General features: G+C 37.9%; 1 protein-coding gene and 1 pseudogene across 1 annotated transcript in view; one reads left to right on the plus strand and one right to left on the minus strand.

The window, feature by feature from the left end:
- The window catches only part of Ptprq (protein tyrosine phosphatase receptor type Q), a 205250-nt gene that overhangs the window by 32462 nt on the left and 150776 nt on the right, over nucleotides 1-22012 (plus strand). Inside the window, exon 14 of the mRNA XM_052165264.1 lies at nucleotides 20-301. Within this exon, the coding sequence (XP_052021224.1) occupies nucleotides 20-301 (282 nt within the window). The remainder of the gene's footprint in view (nucleotides 1-19; nucleotides 302-22012) is intronic.
- On the minus strand, nucleotides 13841-14395 carry LOC127671261 (transcription factor BTF3-like; annotated as a pseudogene).

Raw genomic sequence — 22012 nt, forward strand, 5'->3', positions numbered from 1 at the left:
CTTGTTCTATCCGTCACAGAGCCAGAATCATCACCTCAAGATGTCAAAGTAACTGATGTGTCTCCAAATGAACTGAGCTTGAGGTGGTCCCCTCCTGAAAGACCTAACGGGATCATTATTGCCTATGAAGTGCTTTACCAAAATGCAGACACCTTGTTCATGAAGAACTCATCAACCACGAACGTAATTTTAAGTGACCTGAAACCTTACACACTCTATAATATTTCTGTCCGGTCATATACCAGACTTGGCCATGGCAATCAGTCTTCCTCATTAATTTCTGTAAGGACTTCAGAGACAGGTAAGGTTTACTGTTTTTTTTGCTATATAATTCTTAATTATGTAGTAAATATAGCTGACAATTTCCTTGTTGTTTGTATTTTATAAGATAAAGAGAAACCTTCATTCTTATTTTTGATGTAAAAGAAATTTATTCACGTTTTCTGGAAAAAAAATAAGGAATTGGCTTAGATGTTTAAAAATTTAAAAACTAACTTCCTGTATAAAGGATCTTTAAATAAAAATCAGTGAGTTGTTCAAATGAAAGACCATTAAAAAATACCAAAGACTCACCCAATGTGTCTGCAGACTTTAACAGAGACACACTCAGACGACTCATTCAGCCTGGGTCCTGATGAACCTAGATGGGGCAGAAGGATTCTGTAGCACTTATTGAATAGGCAGGTAACCCAACTAATAGAAATAACACAAGCAAAAAAAAAAAATCATTTTTATCTCAGTTTCAGTTGTGATTGAGCAATTAGCATAAGACAAATGTTTTGTCTGATAATCTTGGTTTATCATTTGTGTTGTGATTGGAGCAATTATTACCATCAGGTCAAATCTGCAATGTATGCTAAGTCAGATTTAATTGTAAAATTACTGTTCCATCTACACATTTAAGTGAAAAAGCTTAGACTGATTAGCTTCTGTCTGAACTCCATAATGTTCTCATTTTGGAGGTCACAAATAGTCAAATATTGACAAGTCCATTAAGCTATCCAGATACAAATGTGAAGTTCATTCTTCAACCTTGAACAATCTAGAAATCTAGAAAGGCCACTTACCACTACTGGGAGTAATCTGAGATTTTCACACAGACTTAATAAAATGAGATGTCACAACATTGCTGATGTAGGATGATGGTCATAATTATAGCTGCATTACTAAGAGTGACAAAAAGTACTTTATAGCATCAAGGGCTGTTACACCCTTGGAAAAACCTTAATTGATGTCAGATTATATATTGCCAACCTTGGTTGCTTTTATGAATATTAAGCTTTAAGGTAGATTTTTTGGTAGGTTTGGTTTTTGTGACTTGGTTTTACTTTACATTGGGCCTGCTTTCCCCCTGCTTTTTGTTGTTCTGGTTTGTTTTTGAATGCCTGTTGTGTGTCACACTTTCTGTTCATGGCTTCCATGTAAGCTATTGTCTTAATTGTGGAGCAGAGTACAGCACTAAGTTATTGTTTTCCATCATGAATAACTGAGGCTCTGAGAGGGTCATTCATTCAGCAAACATTTACAATATTCCAATACCTATTTTACATATAGCGGTATAGAAGGAAATGCTTTCCTTACCCCCTAAAGTTCATAGTAATTGGTGGGAATTTAATTACTTCAGGCCAGCCAGCTGGCTGGTGATAAAGCTGCAGTTGAAACCAAACCCATTAGTCGTAGAAAGCCCACTTGGCTCTCCAAACACATGCTGGAAAATTATAAAATGTAGTGGGGAGCTCACAGTTCATGGCGGTGGTTGGCTACCTAAGCTTTGCTTAGCATGAGGAAGAAAATTATTTCCCTCTATTGTGACTTTGAAGAAGCAGAATGCTTATCAGATATTGCTTCTTAAGTGATTATCATGTCAGTGATACCACATGTTAATGATAAATTTATAAAACATAATGTTTTATGAAAATTGCAGGCATATGGTATTTTAATTTGTATTGGAAAAAGAACATGCATTTCCATTCCGTTATCTGTCTTATGACTTTAATTCTAAGGCAGGTATAAGTGAATACAAGAATTTAACCTGGGATATAATTTAAAATGAGAGTTTTAGTTCTAGGAAAAATATTTAAAAGAACATGTCGAACTTTCTATGGACAAGGCAATGTAGGAGTATTTTAATAAAATAACCAATAAATCACAGTGGATAATGTAAAGCCGAGGCTTGATGGTAGGTCTCCTGAGCCCCATTTCAGGGTTCATTTATTAGACTTCTGATCTAGCTATGAAATGACAATGCTCAGGGGAAACCTACCCCTGTGCTTCCAGGCCCACCTGTTCTAGTGGGTCATACAGAGCTGGCTTGACAGCCTTCTAGGACGCTGGAGGACAGCTCACAGTGGATTGTGTTCAATGCCCAAGATGCCTACTCCCTTGAAGGAGTAGTTTTCATATCTCCTGCACACTTGCCACCTGTATAGAAGACAGTGGGACACCAGAGAGATTCCCTAGCTATATAGAGCTACAAGCTTTACCTCCCTTGACAGAATAAGAAGTATTTCAAAGGAATTCTAGGATATCATCTGAGGAAGAATGAACTCAGAATAGCACTCTGTCTACATCCTTCACAATAGCCACAAACAATATAAAGTACCTTGGTGTGACTCTGACCAAACAAGTGAAAGATCTGTATGACAAGAACTTCAAGTCTCTGAAGAAGGAAATGGAAGAAGACCTCAGAAAATGGAAAAATCTGCCATGCTCATGGATTGGCAGGATCAATATAGTTAAAATGGTGTCTTGCTAAAAGCAATATACAGATTCAATGAAATACCCATCAAAATCCCAACTCAGTTCTTCATAGAGTTAGAGCAATTCTCAAATTCATCTGGAATAACAAAAAACCCAGGATAGCTAAAACTATTCTCAACAACAAAAGAAATTCTGGGGGAATCAGTATCCCTGACTTCAAGCAATACTACAGAGCGATAGTGTTAAAAACTGCATGGTATTGGTACAGTGACAGGCAGGCAGATCAATGGAATAGGATTGAAGATCCAGAAATGAACCCATACACCTATGGCCACTTGATCTTCGACAAAGGGGCTGAAAACATCCAGTGGAAAAAAGATAGCCTTTTCAACAAATGGTGCTGGTTCAACTGGAGGTCAGCATGCAGAAGAATGGGAATTGATCCATCCTTATCTCCTTGTACTAAGCTCAAATCCAAATGGATCAAGGACCTCCACATAAAGCCAGACACACTGAAGCTAATAGAAAAGAAACTGGGGAAGACCCTTGAGGACATTGGTACAGGGGGAAAGTTCCTGAACAGAATACCAATAGCTTATGCTCTAAGATCAAGAGTTGACAAATGGGACCTCATAAAATTACAAACTTTCTGTAAGGCAAAGGACACCATCAAAAGGACAAATCTGCAACCAACAAATTGGGAAAAGCTCTTCACCAACCCTACATCCGACAGAGGGCTAATATCCAATATATACAAAGAACACAAGAAGTTAGACTCCAGAAAACCAAGTAACCCTATTAAAAATGGGGTACAGAGCTAAATAAAGAATTTTTACCTGAAGAACTTGAGATGGCTGAGAAGCATCTTAAAAAAATGCTCAACATCATTAGTCATTAGGAAAATGCAAATCAAAACAGCCCTGAGATTTCACCTTACATTAGTCAGAATGGCTAAGATGAAAAACTCAGGAGACTGGAGGTGTTGGCGAGGATGTGATAAAAGAGGAACACTCTCCTCTGCTGGTGGGAATGCAAATTGGTACAACTACTCTGGAAATCAGTCTTGCGGTTCCTCAGAAAAGTTGGCACATCACTTCCAGTGGACCCTGCTATACCACTCCAGAGCATATACCCAGAGGATTCCTTAGCATGTAATAAGGATACATGCTCCACTATGTTCATAGCAGCCCTATTTATAATAGCCAGAAGCTGGAAAAATCCCAGGTGTCCCTCAATGGAGGAATGGATACAAAAAATGTGGCATATATACACAATGAATTCATGAAATTTTTAGACAAATGGATGGAGCTGGAAAACATCATACTAAGTGAGGTAACCCAGTCTCAAAAGATCAATCATGGTATGCACTCACTGATAAGTGGATATTAGCCTAGAGACTTGGAATACCCAAGACATAATCCACATATCAAATGATGTCCAAGAAGAACGAAGGAGTGGCCCCTGGTTCTGGAAAGGCTCAGTGCAGCAGTATAGTGCAATACCAGAACAGGGAAGTGGAAAGGGGTAGATGGGGGAACAGGGGGAGGGAAGAGGGCTTATGGGACTTTCAGGGAGTGGGGAGCCAGAAAAGGGGTAATCATTTGAAATGTAAATAAAAAATATATCAAATAAAAATGACATAAAAAAAGAAAAAAATAATTTAATATTATTAAAATAATTTTTCTCACAAAGACCCACGCTTCACTTTGGGTTCATGTACTGTTGTTATGGTAACTCATTGATGTAATATTGCTGATAACTACAAATAAGAGAGCTAATAATCTATTAAAGAACCTTGTCAAGGGATGAATCAACTTCTAGTCTGGACCTTTGTGGTAGGAAGATAGGCCTTTACTCTGAGCCATACCTTCTGCTAGAAGCCTATAATGACATGGAAGAAAGAAACTTATTCTTTGCCTGGTTGCTCTCTCTGTTGCTAGCAAGTTCAGTCCTTCACCAGCTTTAGAGTCTACTTGTTTGGAATTCCAGCTTCTACTGAAGAATAGCTGAGTCATACAGCCTTGTAATGTAAGCAACTTCTGATTCTTGGACTTTCTGCCACAGCCTGCCACATTGAATTAGTTGAGTCATAGCCTGTAAGTGTGTCTAATAAAATATTTTTACAAAAAAAAAAAAAGAGTTGAATCTTGGAAGTAATGTGTAGAATTCAAACAGGGATGATCAATACAAGCAGATTTTGCGTGTGTGCAGGAATGAGCATGGATGTGTGTAGGTTTGCTTTCATTACAGAATACGCAGTTTACAAATGAGGCTAGTTTTCTTATGCTTAGTAGAAATGGACAATTTCCTTGACAGATACCAAATACCAAAATTAAATCAGGACCAACTAGACCATCTGAACAGTCCCATAAAGCCTAAAGAAATAGAAGGAGTCATAGAAAGTCTTCCAACCAAAAAAAGCACAGGACCAGATGGTTTCAGTGCAGAATTCTACCAGACCTTCAAAGAAGAGTTAACACCAATACTCTTCAAACTATTCCACAAAATAGAAACAGAAGGAACACTACCCAATTCCTTCTACGAAGCCACAATTACACTGATACCAAAGCCACACAAAGATCCAACAAAGAAAGAGAACTTCAGACCAATTTCCCTTATGAACATCGATGCAAAAATACTCAATAAAATTCTTGCCAACCGAATCCAAGAACACATCAAAACGATCATCCACCATGATCAAGTAGGCTTTATCCCGGGAATGCAGGGTTGGTTCAATATACGGAAATCCATCAATACAATCCACTACATAAACAAACTCAAAGAACAAAACCACATGGTCATTTCATTGGATGCTGAAAAAGTATTTGACAAAATTCAGCATCCTTTCATGCTTAAAGTCTTGGAGAGAACAGGAATTCAAGGCCCATACCTAAACATAGTAAAAGCAATATACAGCAAACCGGTAGCCAGCATCAAACTAAACGGAGAGAAACTTGAAGCAATCCCACTGAAATCAGGGACCAGACAAGGCTGCCCCCTTTCTCCTTATCTTTTCAATATTGTACTTGAGGTACTAGCTCGGGCAATTCGACAACATAAGGAGGTCAAAGGGATACAAATTGGAAAGGAGGAAGTCAAACTATCATTATTTGCAGACGACATGATCGGCTACCTAAGTGACCCAAAGAACTCCACTAGAGAGCTCCTACAGCTGATAAACAACTTCAGCAAAGTGGCAGGTTACAAAATCAACTCAAGCAAATCAGTGGCCTTCCTATACTCAAAGGATAAGCAGGCTGAGAAAGAAATTAGGGAAATGACCCCCTTCACAATAGCCACAAACAGTATAAAGTATCTTGGGGTGACTCTTACCAAACATGCGAAAGATCTGTATGACAAGAACTTCAAGACTCTGAAGAAGGAAATGGAAGAACACCTCAAAAAATGGGAAAACCTCCCATGCTCATGGATCGGTAGAATCAATATAGTTAAAATGGCCATTTTGCCTAAAGCACTATACAGATTCAATGCAATACCCATCAAAATCCCAACTCAATTCTTCACAGAGTTAGAAAGAGCAATTATCAAATTCATCTGGAACAACAAAAAACCCAGGATAGCTAAAACTATTCTCAGCAACAAAAGAAAATCTGGGGGAATCAGTATCCCTGACCTCAAGCAATACTACAGAGCAATAGTGTTAAAAACTGCATGGTATTGGTACAGTGACAGGCAGGAGGATCAATGGAACAGGATTGAAGATCCAGAAATGAACCCACACACCTATGGCCACTTGATCCTTGACAAAGAGGCTGAAAACATCCAATGGAAAAAAGATAGCCTTTTCAACAAATGGTGCTGGTTCAACTGGAGGTCAGCATGCAGAAGAATGCGAATTGATCCATCCTTGTCTCCTTGTACTAAGCTCAAATCCAAATGGATCAAGGACCTCCACATAAAGCCAGACACTCTGAAGCTAATAGAAAAGAAAAATCATTGAAAACAAATCCTTTGCTGTGGTAGACAGATTCTCTTTCCTTCTTACCACATGTCATTCTTTGGGGTAACCCTTTAAGTAAATATTTAAACTTTTTTGATTTGATTAAATCACACTAATAAATATGACACAGATTTATATCAAATTCTGAACAGAATACTATGAATTTTTATGTATGAATAAATAAACCCTTTAAATTTGTCTATGTACTTCACAATTTTATATCACAAGCAAATTGTCTTTGGGTATTTTTGTTACAACAGTCTTTATGATAATCACAAATCAAATTATATCTCATGTTGTTAGATTATTTCAACTGGCAAATATCATTGAGCTATTATAGTTGGGAGTACTCTGAATGCTAAAGGAGAAAATTCTCAGTGCCTGTCTCCACTCTCAAAAATCAGTGAGTCACTTCTCTGCCTGACGACTTAGCTCTGGTTATCTCCTAAGGATAAATGAATAAAACATGAAGACTGTCATGCTGAGTTCAGGGATATATTTTTGTCCTGGTTACTGATGGTAGGCAAGGAATGCTGGAGGGTCACCTCTTCAAAGTGTCTTTCAATGTCTTAAGTTATACTTCATTAAAGTTTTATTCCCGTGGCATTTCAAATAGCTTTCCCCACTCCTTATAACTAGAGGATTTTCTTTCCTTCTTAAAATGGAAGGGGCAATAATATAATTATATTATAATTAAAATTATTACTTTAAAAGAGTGATAATTTAGTTAAAATATAATTACACAGGTTCAGCAAATATGGTTATTAATTGGTTGTGGTTTTCTGTAGTAGAAAGCTAGCTAGATTGTATACACACACACACACACACACAGAGTAAGAGAGAGAGAAAGAGAGAAAGATCTATATATAGATAGATATACATACCCCCACTCACATTTATTTCTAAACTCAGTGCTTTAGTCTATATAATATTATAGTTATGTATGTTTTCAGGTTTGATTCTTTGGCAATGGGAAACCAATTGGGATAATCTTTCCTCTTTGGCTCCCAGATTTCCTCAGTTTTTATAGTTCTTTTTGGAGGGTTAAGGAAGGTCTAATGGAGTTTTCTTCCCCAAGTTGGACTGTTCACTGGTATTATCCTTGTTCAGATCACATTCTGTAGTCACGTTGGGCGCAGTTTCTAGCTATGATGCTGTTGAGTTATGATGCCACAGCATTGTACTGTATCCTCTGACTCTTAGAACATTTCTGCCCCCTCTTCCACATGCTCTCTGAGCCTTAGGTCTTAGTTCTGTTTTGTGGATTTGGAACTGGGCAGCACAACTCTGCATTTTTATTGTTGTTTTCTGTAGTGGTCTTTATCTGTTGCAAGGGAAAGTTTTCTTGATGATGGTGAAGACTAAACTTATCTGTGAATATAAAACTCCATGTTCTTAGGCGACACTTGGTGAATTCTATTAAGAGATTATGACAGATGGTCTTAATAAAACATCTACAAGACTTTCCCATACATAAGGCTCAGAGAATATTTTTGAAGAGGAGGCAGAAATATTTTAAGAGCCAGAGGACCAGGGAGTTTACTGTGAGATTGTATCTCCTGGTAATACCAGAAATTAAACCCATAAAGTCTCACCAACATGACTGGCCAAACATGAATTGACCAAGATAATACCAATGAACATGCCAAACACGATAAAGAAAGCTCATGAAGTACTAATGAAAAAATCCGCAATCCTACCTAAAGAACTATAGAAAACAGAGGAAAGATGGAAACAGAAAAGGTGGTCTTCTGTAAGGGAAAAAAACACCAACTGGTTGTCTAGTGTAAAATGGTCATCCTTTAAAACACATTATATGAACTGAACAGGATGGAGATCTCTAGCGCTCTCTCTCTCTCTCTCTCTCTCTCTCTCTCTCTCTCTCTCTCTCTATGAGAATCAAGATGTACATTTTTAAAAATTTTTAAATTTTCAATGGAGTACCGTTTTAAAAAAAGTTTGATTCTGTGGATTTTTCTTGGTGTCTGTTTAAATTGCCTCTTATATTTCTGATTTTGTTAATAGATGTCTAATTTTGTTGCTATATGATGTTTGCTTATACATACATACATACATACATATTCATGTGGTAACAGTGAGAAAAGAGGTCATGGATTTGAAGGAGAGTGGGAGGGGTATATGGGAGTGCTAGAAAGGAGGAAAAGGAAGGGAGAAATGTTGTAATAAATTTATAAGCTAAAAAAGAAAAAATATGTAATAGCATCATTTCTCCCCTTTCCTTTTCTTCCTGAGAACAGACCCAGTTAGTCTTCCTCCTTCTCCAACCATGGATCACCTCATTATTCTCCTCAAATTCATAGCATTTTGCCCTTTGATTATTATTGTTTTATACACACACATACACACACATACATACACACACTCACACACAGATGCATAAATATATAAATAAACTTGCTGAGTCTGATTAGTGCTGCTTGTATGTATATGATTTCAAGGATGACTACTTGATATTGGATACATATGCCTAAGGGAGACAAATTCTCCCTCTTGGTGCAGTCATTAATTGTTAAATATTCCCTAGTAGAATTTTAAGGATCATTTATATATGCTAACATAGCATCTGAAAATAGTGACACTTTCACTTCTTTATTTCCAAATTGTATCTTCTTGATCTCTTCAGATGTCTTACTATCTAGCTAAAACTAAGAACTCCTGTGTAAGAGTTTGGGCAACCTTGTCTTGTTCTTGATTTTAGTGGAATTGCTTTGAGTTACTCTCCATTTATTTTGGCGTTGTCTATGGTCTTGCAGTAAACTTTCTTTATTATGTTGCATTATATTCCTTGGATACCTAACATCTCCAGGACTTCTATCATGAAAGGGTGCTGGATTTTGTCAAAGGTCTTTTTTTTTTTTTTTTTTTTGAATTTACTGAGATAGCAATGTAGGTTGCTATTTTCTGTTTTTTTTTTGTTTTTGTTTTTTTTTATGGTGGATTATATTTACTTATTTTTGTGTATTGAACCATCCCTGCATCTCTGGGGTGAAGCCGACTTAATCATAGTAGATGATCTTTTCCATGTGTTTTTGAATTTGGTTTGCATCTATATTCATAAGTTCTCTTTCTTTGTTGAGTCTTTCTGTGGCTTAGATATCAGGGTAACTGTGGCCTCATAAAATAAATTGGGCAATGTTTCTTCTGTTTCAGTTTTCAAAAATAATTTGAGAAGTTTTGCTATTAACTCTTTTTTGAAAGTCTGGAAAAAATCTGTGCTAAAATGCACCTGGCATTGGGGCTTGGAGTGTTAGGAAACTTTAATTATAACTTCTGTTTCAATAGGGGTTATAGGACAGTTTAAATTGCTCATCAAATTTAACTTTGGTAAGTCCTATGTGCCAAAAAAGTTATCCTATTCCCCCCCCCCCAATTACTGTGGGCAGGTTTCTACAGCATGTACTGTTGGTTTTCTGAATTTTCCTGATGTCTATTCTCATGTTCCCCTTTTTATTTCTAAGTTTGTTCATTTGGACACTCCCTCTCTGCCTTTTTGCTAATTTGTAGGATTTATTAATCATACTGATTTTCTCAAAGAACCAACTCTTTGTGTCATTGATTTTTGTATTGTTCTTTTTTGTTTGTTTGTTTTATTGAGGGGTATTTGTATTTTTTTTATTCGATATAATTTATTTACATTTCAAATGATTTCCCTTTTCTAGCCCCCCCACTCCCCGAAAGTCCCGTAAGCCCCCTTCTCTTCCCCTGTCCTCCCACCCACCTCTTCCCACTTCCCCGTTCTGGTTTTGCCGAATACTGTTTCACTGAGTCTTTCCAGAACCAGGGGCCACTCCTCCTTTCTTCTTGTACCTCATTTGATGTGTGGATTATGTTTTGGGTATTCCAGTTTTCTAGGTTAATATCCACTTATTTTTTTTTTTATTATTCGATATAATTTATTTACATTTCAAATGATTTCCCCTTTTCTAGCCCCCCCACTCCCCGAAAGTCCCGCAAGCCCCCTTCTCTTCCCCTGTCCTCCCACCCACCCCTTCCCACTTCCCCGTTCTGGTTTTGCTGAATACTGTTTCACTGAGTCTTTCCAGAACCAGGGGCCACTCCTCCTTTCTTCTTGTACCTCATTTGATGTGTGGATTATGTTTTGGGTATTCCAGTTTTCTAGGTTAATATCCACTTATTAGTGAGTGCATACCATGATTCACCTTTTGAGTCTGGGTTACCTCACTTAGTATGATATTCTCTAGCTCCATCCATTTGCCTAAGAATTTCATGAATTCATTGTTTCTAATGGCTGAATAGTACTCCATTGTGTAGATATACCACATTTTTTTGCATCCACTCTTCTGTTGAGGGATACCTGGGTTCTTTCCAGCATCTGGCAATTATAAATAGGGCTGCTATGAACATAGTAGAACATGTATCCTTATTACATGGTGGGGAGTCTTCTGGGTATATGCCCAGGAGTGGTATAGCAGGATCTTCTGGAAGTGAGGTGCCCAGTTTGCTGTTGTTTCAATCACATTGCTTTTAGCTCTGATTCTGTTCCTTGCTGTGCACTTCTTGGGATGTGAGTTCTTTCTGATTTCTAGAGCTTTAAGGTATGCTTTTAAGTTGCTAGTATGAGATCCATCCAATTATTTTTAAGTAGGCACTTAGTACTATGAACTTAGAACCACCTTCACTGTGTCTCATGAGTTTGGGCATGCTGTGTATTCATGTTTATTCAGTAAGAAAGTCTTTTAATTTCTGTCTTGAACCAGTTTTCACTTAGTAGTTAGTTGTTCAATTTTAACGAGTTTGTAAGCTCTGTATTGCTTTTGTTGTTGATATCTAGCTTTAACCCATGGTAGTCAGATGAAATTTTAGGTGGTATCTTAATGTTCCTGTATCTCTTAAGACTTGCTTTGTGTCTGAATATGTGGTCACCTTTTAGAGAAAGTTCATGAGCTGAGAGGTAGGCATAGTATGTCGTGTTTGGGTGAAATGCTCTGCAATTATCTGTTAGATCCATTTGGTTTATAACTTGTTAGCTCCAGCATTTCTCTGTTGGTGGTAGTAGGATATTGAAGTTTTCCACTCTCAGTGTGTGAGGATCAATATGTAATTTAAGCTGTAGTAGTGTTTTGTTTTGTTTTAAAAAACATGGTTTCCCCCGAGTGGTGCATACAATGCTAAGCATTAACAGTGGGGTCAGGGGTTTCTATGACTCTTTTCCCTGATCTTTAGACTTTATTTTGCCTGCTACTGGGTTGCCTTTTCCAACCTTAGTAGAAGGGATTTGGCCTTCTCTTATGACACCTTATTTTTTCCTGTTTGATGTCTCCTCTTGAATACCGGATCTTTCCAGAAGAGGAAATGAAAGGGGGAGTGAATCTGAGGGAGAGGAGATGTATGAAGGACCTGGGAGGAGTGGAGTGAGTGGAAACTGTGGTCAGCATATATTGTACGAGAGATAAATTTCTTTTCAGTTAAGAAGGAAAGAGAATTACAGTGTCTTGTTGGAGGATGTTTCCTCTGATCAGGATGATTGTCCTTTCCTATCTTCTAACTAGTTCTGATTTCTATTCTATTTTGTCAGATATTAACAGTTCCATCAGTTTGATTCTTTTCTGTATTTGTTTGGAATAACTTTCTTCTACCTTCTTACCCAGAAGAGATGTCTGTCCTTGAAGCTGAGGTGCATTTCTTGGATAAGCAGAAGTGTAGATCCTATTTTCATACTATTCTGTTAGTCTGTTTTTTTTTATTGAGATCATTGATGTTCTAAGATGTCAGTTTGCAAAATTTGTTAATTCTTTTTTTCCTTGTGTGTGCGTGTATGTGTGTGTGTGTGTGTGTGTGTGTGTGCATGCGCACAGAGTATTTCTCCTCTTTTGGCTTGCTGATCTGGGCTTATTTATCTCTTGTGTTTTTATGGATGTGGTTAACTTCTTTAGATGGGAGTTTTCTTTCTACCACTTTCTGTAAGGTTGGGTTTGTAAATAGATATTGCTTAAATTTGGTTTTATCATAGATTATCTTATTTTTCTATTTATTGCAATTTAATATTTTGTTGTATATACTTGTCTGGCTTGACATGTAGCTTCTTAGAGTCTTAGAATATTTTTTAGACCCTTTGGCCTTTAGAGTATCCATTGTAAAGTCAGGTGTAATTCTAATTGTTCTACCTTTATATGTTGTTTGTCTTTTTCTGGTGAACCTTTTAACATTATTTCTTTGTTCTGTATGTTTAGTGTTTTTATTATTATGTATCAAGTTGAATTTATTTTTTAGCCCAGTCTATTTAGTATTCTGTATGCTTCTTGTACCTTGATAGACTTATTCATTTTTAGGTAAGCAAAGTTTTCTTCAATTATTTTGTTGAAAATATCTTCAACCAGAGTTTTCTCTCCTTCCTCTTATTTTTAGTATTCTTAGATTTGTTCTTTTCAGTGTTACAAATCTGTTGGGTGTTTTGTGGAAGGAATTTTTTTAGACTTAACATTGTCTTTGATGAGATATTCATTTCTTCTATTGTGTCTCCAATGCCTGAGATTTTCACTTCTATCTCTTGTATTCTGTTGGTGAAGGTTGCTTATAAAGTTCATTTTCAAATTCTTTTATTTTTCATTTTTAGATTTTCCTCAGTTTTCATTTTTTAATTTTTGTTGATTTTACTTCTAACTTCATGGCTTGAACTCTTTCTTTCTTTCTTTCTTTCTTTCTTTCTTTCTTTCTTTTTTCTTTCTTTCTTTCTCTTCTTCTTCTTCTTCTTCTTCTTCTTCTTCTTCTTCTTCTTCTTCTTCTTCTTCTTCTTCTTCTTCTTCTTCTCCTTCTCCTTCTCCTTCTCCTTCTCCTTCTCCTTCTCCTTCTCCTTCTCCTTCTCCTTCTCCTTCTCCTTCTCCTTCTCCTTCTCCTTCTCCTTCTCCTCCTTCTCCTTCTCCTTTTTCTTCCTCCTTCTTCTTCTTTCTTCTTCTCCTTCTTCTCCTCCTCCCTTCTCCTCTTCCTCTTCCCCCTCTCCTCTTCCTCCTCCTCCTCTTCTTCTTTATTAACCTTTTCCAAATTTTATTCCCATGCTTCTTCAGCTTTTTTTGCTGCAAGGAATGGATTAGATATAAGCGACAACTGAAAAGAGCTGCAGTGTCCAGGGGACTTTGGCTTAAAAATATTAGAGATCTAGATTTTATCAGACCCATAAAAAACAAAAAATTCTTTTAAAAATCAGTCATGATATAAAATAGCAGCTTCTGTAACTTCTGCAACTGTTACCTTCTTCAGAAGTTGCTTCAATTTAGTTTGACTTTTAGAAGCCTCATCAAAATTCTCCACTAGATTTAGAACTTCTTCACCATCATCTTTGCCAGGAGCACGTGGTGCTTTTCAGTCTGCAGATTGTTTGAGAAGAGCTTCAGCCAGTCTCCTTAAATTAGTCAGACTGTCTGCACCAAGCTGGTTGAGGATGCCGGGAAGCATTTCTGTCCACTGCTTTGTCTCAGCATGGCCTGTGAAAGTGATGGTGTTTGCTGCTAGAGATGCCTGAACTTTAGGGTTGTTCAGATGGGTCACTGTTCCTTGATTTGTAAACATGTTCACCTCTTCAACACCAGGGATACTGTTTACCCCTAACTTCTTTTAAGAACTGCAGCTTTTTATCATCTGCTCTGGCTGTTCTGTGAACCACCTTCTTTCTAGGAGCAGTTCCTTTCCCACCTATGCACACGGCACTTTTGCCTGCAGTTTAGTGAGTTTTTCCTGGTTCATGATTGTTTCTTTCATCTTGTCAGAGTGGAAATGGGGGCCACGCGGGGAACTAAGGTTCATGCTCAGGGGCTCTCGGGCAGACCAGCTGAGTTAAGACTCATACACACAGGGACGCAAGATCGGACTGTTCTTGCTTAGTTCCATTGCTTGTTTGTGCTTTCATGTATTTCTTGAAGAGATTTTTTTTAGTTCTTCTTTAAGGACATCTACCATATTCATAACATGTATTTTAAGGTTTTTGTCTTGTGCTTAAGTTGCATTGCAATACTCGAGGCCTACTGTGGTTGTGTTACTGGGCTCCAGTAGAGACATTTTGTCCTTGGGTTATCGATTATGTTTTTATACTAGCTTCTAGGCATCTGGGTTTGAGAAGATTTGAATTCTAAGTGCTGACATCTGATCTTGTTTTTGTTGGGTGAACTTTTTTCCCCTTGTTTTCCCTTACCTCTCTTTTCCTTAGGAAGGCCTAATAGGGGATTCTTCTAGGATCCTACCAGGTTTTGCCACTGGAGATTTCAGGTACAATGTTTTTCCAGGGTATGAGCATTATGGGTGATGGCAATTAGGAATTGGGTTGGACTAGGGACAATTGAGAGGACCCATAGAGGAAAGAAAGCAGGATGTGCCAGTAGGATATGCCTAATTCCCTGGGACTGGGGACAGAGTGTGAGAAAAGACCTCAGCAGGCTATCTGCTACAGTGTTTCCAGGGAATGCCTGTGGGAGCTGGGGACTAGAATAGTAGACTTAGAATGAATAAAGAGAAGATCCTGCTATACCACTCCTGGGCATATACCCAGAGGATTCCCCACCATGTAATAAGGATACATGCTCTACTATGTTCATAGCAGCCCTATTTATAATTGCCAGATGCTGGAAAGAACCCAGGTATCCCTCAACAGAAGAGTGGATGCAAAAAATGTGGTATATCTACACAATGGAGTACTATTCAGCCATTAGAAACAATGAATTCATGAAATTCTTAGGCAAATGGGTGGAGCTAGAGAACATCATACTAAGTGAGGTAACCCAGACTCAAAAGGTGAATCATGGTATGCACTCACTAATAAGTGGATATTAACCTAGAAAACTGGAATACCCAAAACATAATCCACACATCAAATGAGGTACAAGAAGAAAGGAGGAGTGGCCCCTTGTTCTGGAAAGACTCAGTGAAGCAGTATTCAGCAAAACCAGAACGGGGAAGTGGGAAGGGGTGGGTGGGAGGACAGGGGGAGAGAAGGGGGCTTACGGGACTTTCGGGGAGTGGGGGGGCTAGAAAAGGGGAAATCATTTGAAATGTAAATAAAAAATATAAAAAAAAAGAAAAGAAGATCTGTATGATCCACTGGAGATGGGACAAAGAAGAGAGTGAGATCCTAGCAGGAGGTTTGCTACAGAATTAGTAGTGAGACCGGGGATTGAATTTAGAGAAGAGGAGTGGGAGGTAAAGATCTGCTGTTTCTCTGGCCAGAGTAGCCTGTGTGTTCCCAGGGAATGAATGTTGGAATTGAGTGCTGGGATGATGGGGTGTCCTTAAGGGATGAGGAGTTCCGAGATGAAGGTCCTGTGATTTACTGGGGCTTGGGCATAGGTGGTAGGGAGGCTATAGTAGGAGCTCTGCAACAGAGCTGGACTTGGAAGTGGGGGAATGGACCTGGAGAAGAAGAGGGAGAGGAAAAAATCTGCAGTTAGGTTACTCTGCTTCCCTAACTGGATACAGATGTGAATTTCCTGTTTTCTAAATTGGGAATGGCATTAAGTCACTCATTAAATAGATTTTTATGTATTCCATATTATGTACTCTTGAAGGAATTGCATACACAAGAAAGAATTCTTAAAAATGTCTATTCTTTTAAAAATGCTTTTTTACTAATTAATCAAATACTGTCCCCTACCTGGTACCCATTGGAGGAATTCCTCCCTAATCCCTCCTCTGCTTTGGCCTCTGAGAGGACAGCTCCTCCCCACCCTGCTGCATCATATCTCTGCAGCATTAGGCACATCCTTTCCCACTGACCAGAAAAGGCAGCCCTCTTCTACATACGTGTCTATGGCCTCAGACAAGGAGTTTATGTTCTTTGGTTGGTGGTTCAGTCTCTAGGAGCTCCCAGAGGTCCAGGTTAGTTGACACTGTTGGTCTTTCTGTGGGGTTGCCATCTCCTTGAGGGCCATCATTCCTTCCCCTAACTCTTTCATAGGGGTCCCCAACATCTTTCCGATGTTTGTCTGTGGGTATCTTCATCTGTCTCAGTCAGCTGCTGGGTAGAGTCTCTGAGGAGCTGCTATGCTAGGTTCTTTTCTGCAAGCACAACATAGCATCATTAATAGCATGGGGGATTGGTGCCTGCCTATGGGATGGGTATCAAAAATAGCCTGTCACTGGTCAGCCATTCCTTCACTCCCTTCTCCATCTTTGTCCTTGCATTTCTTTCGGACAGGACCTATTTTGTGTCAAAATAGGTGAGTTGGTGTCTCCATACTGCCACTGAGGATATTTATTTATTTTTACTATATTTATTCTTTCTTAAGCTTGACATTGGCAAAAAGTCACTGAAAAATCATCCATTATATCCACTGGGACTTGGAATACTAATACTTCCTATGGAGAAATGAAAACACACACACACAGGGATATGGCCATGCATGAACACACCCACCCAAGCATACATTCACACACCCATACATGGATATTCACCTATGCATGCACAAACACATATATATACACACACACACAAACACATCCATGCACACACACACACACTCATACATGCACCTGCATGAAAAGGGAAATTATGAGATCATTTAAAGTGAGCCAGAGAACAAGTATCACTATGGAGATTTTATTTAGCCAGAGACGTTTATATAAATGAGGAAAAATAAAGACAAAATGTATTATAAAAGGAGAAATTGTCAAAATTTGAAGTAGGAAGAAATGTTCTGTGTTTAAAGAACAAAACACTTGTAATTGTCTTGTTGTTGGTATGTTTCTCAAGTGTAAATAGAGATGGGCAGAAATAGGTAGAGTCGATTCCTTGGTGCCAATCTAGGAAGTCCCATGATTCTTGCTAAGGAGAAACTATTGGAGAATACTGATACATGCACATGATATGATTAAACTTTTGGAAGATTTATAATGCTGAATTCATTATATATGGGAATAGAGTAAATAATATATAATTACTGAGGTTTGTTCATCTGAGTATCCAAATGAAAGATAGTGCCATTTATTGTGATCGAAAAATTCAAGAAAGCCATCAGTTTAGAGAATATTCAATATTCCTTTAGGTAGACAACTGTAAAGGGCGAGTAAACATATACATTTAAGTCTCAAAGAATTTATAAGTTGGAAGATATTGCCATATCTCTGATGTACAAAGCCAAAGGAAAGGAAGTCTCTTGAGGATGAGGGGAGGAAACTAGGGCAAGAAGCATAGAGTGTGGATTACAGATATTGGGGATCAAGGAGGAATCAATGAAGGCCTAAGCAGTATATACCCATAGGTGGGAGAAAAACTTGGGAAAACCCCTCTTATTTGCACCTAGAAACCAGTTATTACTAAGTCAAATGCTCTGGATGAGTGAAGAGAGGCAATGACATTTAATTGATTCTGTGCTAAGAGGTGATGCTGCTAGTGACTGAGATAGAGTATAGTGTGTGTGTGGGGGGGAAAGCTCAACTGAAGTTGTGATTTAAAGTTTAAAGATTATAGTGTGTAAGATAGGATTGAATTTCAAGAAATATAGATATTAAGTGGAGGATAGAATGGAACTATATTTGAGAAGGTAAGTATATACGGAGGCTGACTTTACTTTTACCATAATCTGTATTACAGTGCATGTATATTCACATGCATTTCTAAGTCATTTTAAGTGTAAAGTCTGAATTGACAGGGGAATGTAATCTAGAAAAAAAACACGAAGGCTTTTGAAAGTATTAAGGAGGTTAGGCAATTTATACAGATTTATGGTAGAAGAAGCCCCCCCATCCTCCTCCTCCTCCTCCTCCTCCTCCTCCTCCTCCTCCTCCTCCTCCTCCTCCTCCTCCTCTTCCTCTTCTTCTTCTTCTTCTTCTTCTTCATCAATGAGATGGGATACAAACTTATCAGGTTGGAATAACGAAGGGGAAGTTTATTGGCTTTTAGGGAGAGATAAGGGGATGAAATGCATGTAAAAGAGTAAAAGATTGAAGTAACTAAAAGAAATATAGGCAACCAGCAATAAAAGGTATCTACTCATGATTTCAAGCTTAAAAATTCAAAAGTGACTGTTCCAAGAGGAGAGAGATTTCATGTATCCATTTTAGCTCTTCTACTTGGAATGTGCATGCATGATCCAGTTGGGTCACACATAGGTTGAGACTTAGCCAGAAAAATAAAGTAGAAGTTGGAGTTGGTGCCTCCATACTGCCACCGGATGGCATGGACTAATTAAAGTAGGTACTAGCAACTAGCCTGAATGTAGGCAAATGAAAACACACCAAAGACAAGGGGCAATGAAAACTAGGTGAAAGGCAGAGGTTTTAGAGCAGGAGTGCGAGAGTCATCAGATGTAAAGGTAGGAGGTAGCAGACAAATGGAGGTAGATTGACAATCACTGAATCACAAATTCTTAGGCATTGCTGTGAAAGCCAAGTTGAAGGTGAAATAGAAGAAAATATTATTAGAGTTAAAGAGATTAAAGGATACAGAATTCAGGGGATTGAACATACTATTTGTACACGTGTTGACACCCCTAAAGGTGGTAGATAAAAAGCTAGTTTCCTTGGGTGATAAAACTCTTTAAGACTTCTGAAAGCGTGATATCAAGAGAGTATTTTAGATAATGATACAAACTGTTTAAGTAATCTGCCATAGGGAAATGCCTCAGTGGTGCCTGATGGAACTGGATTGTGAAGGACCATTGGTTCTTTAGGAAGAAGTAAGTAGAACATAGCTGTACTCAGAAAAAAGAGTCATAAGTATAGCTTCTCAAGTCCTAGACCCTAGTGCTACTGGGATTATGAAAGAAAAGCAAATCCACTATCTGAGAATCCTTTACTTAAATTCAGAAAATGATAGAAGGAGTTGAGGTACTTGTTGAAGATTTTTGTCCCTACAGCAGATTTGTTTCAGGTAGAACTAAAAATTTAGAATTATTAGGAAGATACAATAGGATTATAATGCCAGCCATTGTTACTGATACCTATGTATTAAATTTCTCTGGAAGTCAGTCTGACGGTTCCTCAGAAAGCTGGGTACGTCACTTCCCGAAGATCCTGCTATACCACTCCTGGGCATATACCCAGAGGATTCCCCAGCATGTAATAAGGATACATGCTCCACTATGTTCATAGCAGCCCTATTTATAATAGCCAGAAGGTGGAAAGAACTCAGGTATCCCTCAACAGAAGAATAGATGCAAAAAATGTGGTATATATACACAATGGAATACTATTCAGCCATTAAAAACAATGAATTCATGAAATTCTTAGGCAAATGGATGGAGCTGGAGAACATCATACTAAGTAAGGTAACCCAGTCTCAAAAGATCAATCATGGTATGCATGCACTAATAAGTGGATATTAGCCTAGAAAACTGGAATACCCAAAACATAATCCGCATATTAAATGAGGTACAAGAAGAACGGAGGAATGGCCCCTTGTTCTGGAAAGACTCAGTGTATCAGTATAGGGCAAAACCAGAACAGGGAAGTGGGAAGGGGGTAGGAGAACAGGGGGAGGGAAGGGGGTTTATGGGACTTTCGGGGACTGGGAGGCCAGAAAAGAGGAAATCATTTGTAATGTAAATAAAAAATATATCGAATAAAAAAATAAAAGAAAAAAATTTAATTTTTATCAAAGCTTTAGAAACTTTTACAATCTTGTACTAGCTTTTCTCTAAAAGCCTTAGCTGTAGTAGCCCCCATAACTGACACACATTGAGGAGAGTACACTCCGTCTATGCTTTCAGGGATCTCTGGCTTTTATTACTCTATGTTTATAAGTAGTAATTTTATCTCTATTATATTTACAACACCAATAATAAAAGGTTAAATTCCTTTCTTCAGAGAGAAAAAAGTCTTATAATAGAACCGTAAAATGCAGTATTGCTCAGATACTTTGCGTTGTTTGAATTGTTATTATTGTTATTGTTTTTGCGTTGTTTGCTCCCTTGAATTGTTATTATTGTTACTGCTGTCTGAAGAACTTTTACACCACTGTTGTTGCAACAATGAGCATTCCTCTCTGATACACACATTCTTTAAAAATGTAGCCATCTGCTGCATAGAATTTTTTTTTATGAAAGGTGAGAAAACATTTATCTGTGGATACAAAGGCAAATAATTAGAGTATAGTTAAGGCTGCCCTGAGATCATATACATTCACATAACATTATAAAGACTGAGCAGTTTGTATATATATGTATTCATACACATATACATATATACATACATATGCACATACATATACATCATATACATCATATATATCAATTGTATCAATCGTATCAATCATATCAATCATATACATCATACACATATACATGTATATCATGTACATATGAATAACATCATATACATATATACATTAACATACACATACATCATACACATACATATACATATATATCATATACATCATCTACATCATCTACATCATCTATATCTACATCTATATCTATATTTTAGGAACACACATATGCATATAAATATTTTTTGAAATTATAATGAGCATCATTTCCCCTTGTCTATCATCTCAAAAATATTTAAACACACACAAAATGAACCTATACTGTCTGGTTTATAATTTGGCGTATTAAGATATGTTTATTGTATTTTCTGTGGGGTTTTGAGTGTCTGAACATGCTTTTGTTTTGCTCTTATCAGTTCTTTGACTAGACTCTGCTACCAATCCAATCACTTATGTTAAAATGACTCAAGTTATTTTTCATACATTACTTGGGACTCAATAGTGTATTCATTGTGTGAAAATAAAAATATAAATTTGAAGCTCCTCCAAAATTATATAAAGTTCTTCTGCAGAATTGTAGCTTGTGATTTCATTTGAGATGACCTTTCACGAGCTACAGTGGGTAGTTGCTGTGGTTTCTTTACGCTGCACTGTGTTATGATGCATAGCCCATGGCCATTCTGTGTCTCACACTGCACTGTATTATGATGCATAGCGCAGTGCCATTCTGTGCTTCACACTGCGCTGTGTTATGATGTATAGCTCACGGTCATTCTGTGCCTCACACTGCCCTGTGTTATTATCCATAGCACACTGTCATTTTGTGCCACACACTGCCAGTCTGTGCTGCACACTGCACTGTGTTATGCTGCATAGCCCACTGCCATTCTGTGCCTCACACTGCACTGTGTTACAATGCATAGTGCACTGCCATTCTGTGCCTCACATTGCACTGTGTTATGATGCATAGCCCATGGCCATTCTGTGCCTCATACTGCACTGTGTTACTCTGCATAGTGCACTGCCATTCTGTGCCTCACAGTGCACTGTATTATGATGCATAATGCACTGTCATTCTGTGCCTCACACTGCACTATGTTACTCTGCATAGTGCACTGCCATTCTGTGCCTCACAGTGCACTGTATTATGATGCATAATGCACTGTCATTCTGTGCCTCAC

This window comes from Apodemus sylvaticus, chromosome 20 (genome assembly GCF_947179515.1).
Source record: "Apodemus sylvaticus chromosome 20, mApoSyl1.1, whole genome shotgun sequence".
Classification (NCBI taxonomy): Eukaryota; Metazoa; Chordata; class Mammalia; order Rodentia; family Muridae; genus Apodemus; species Apodemus sylvaticus.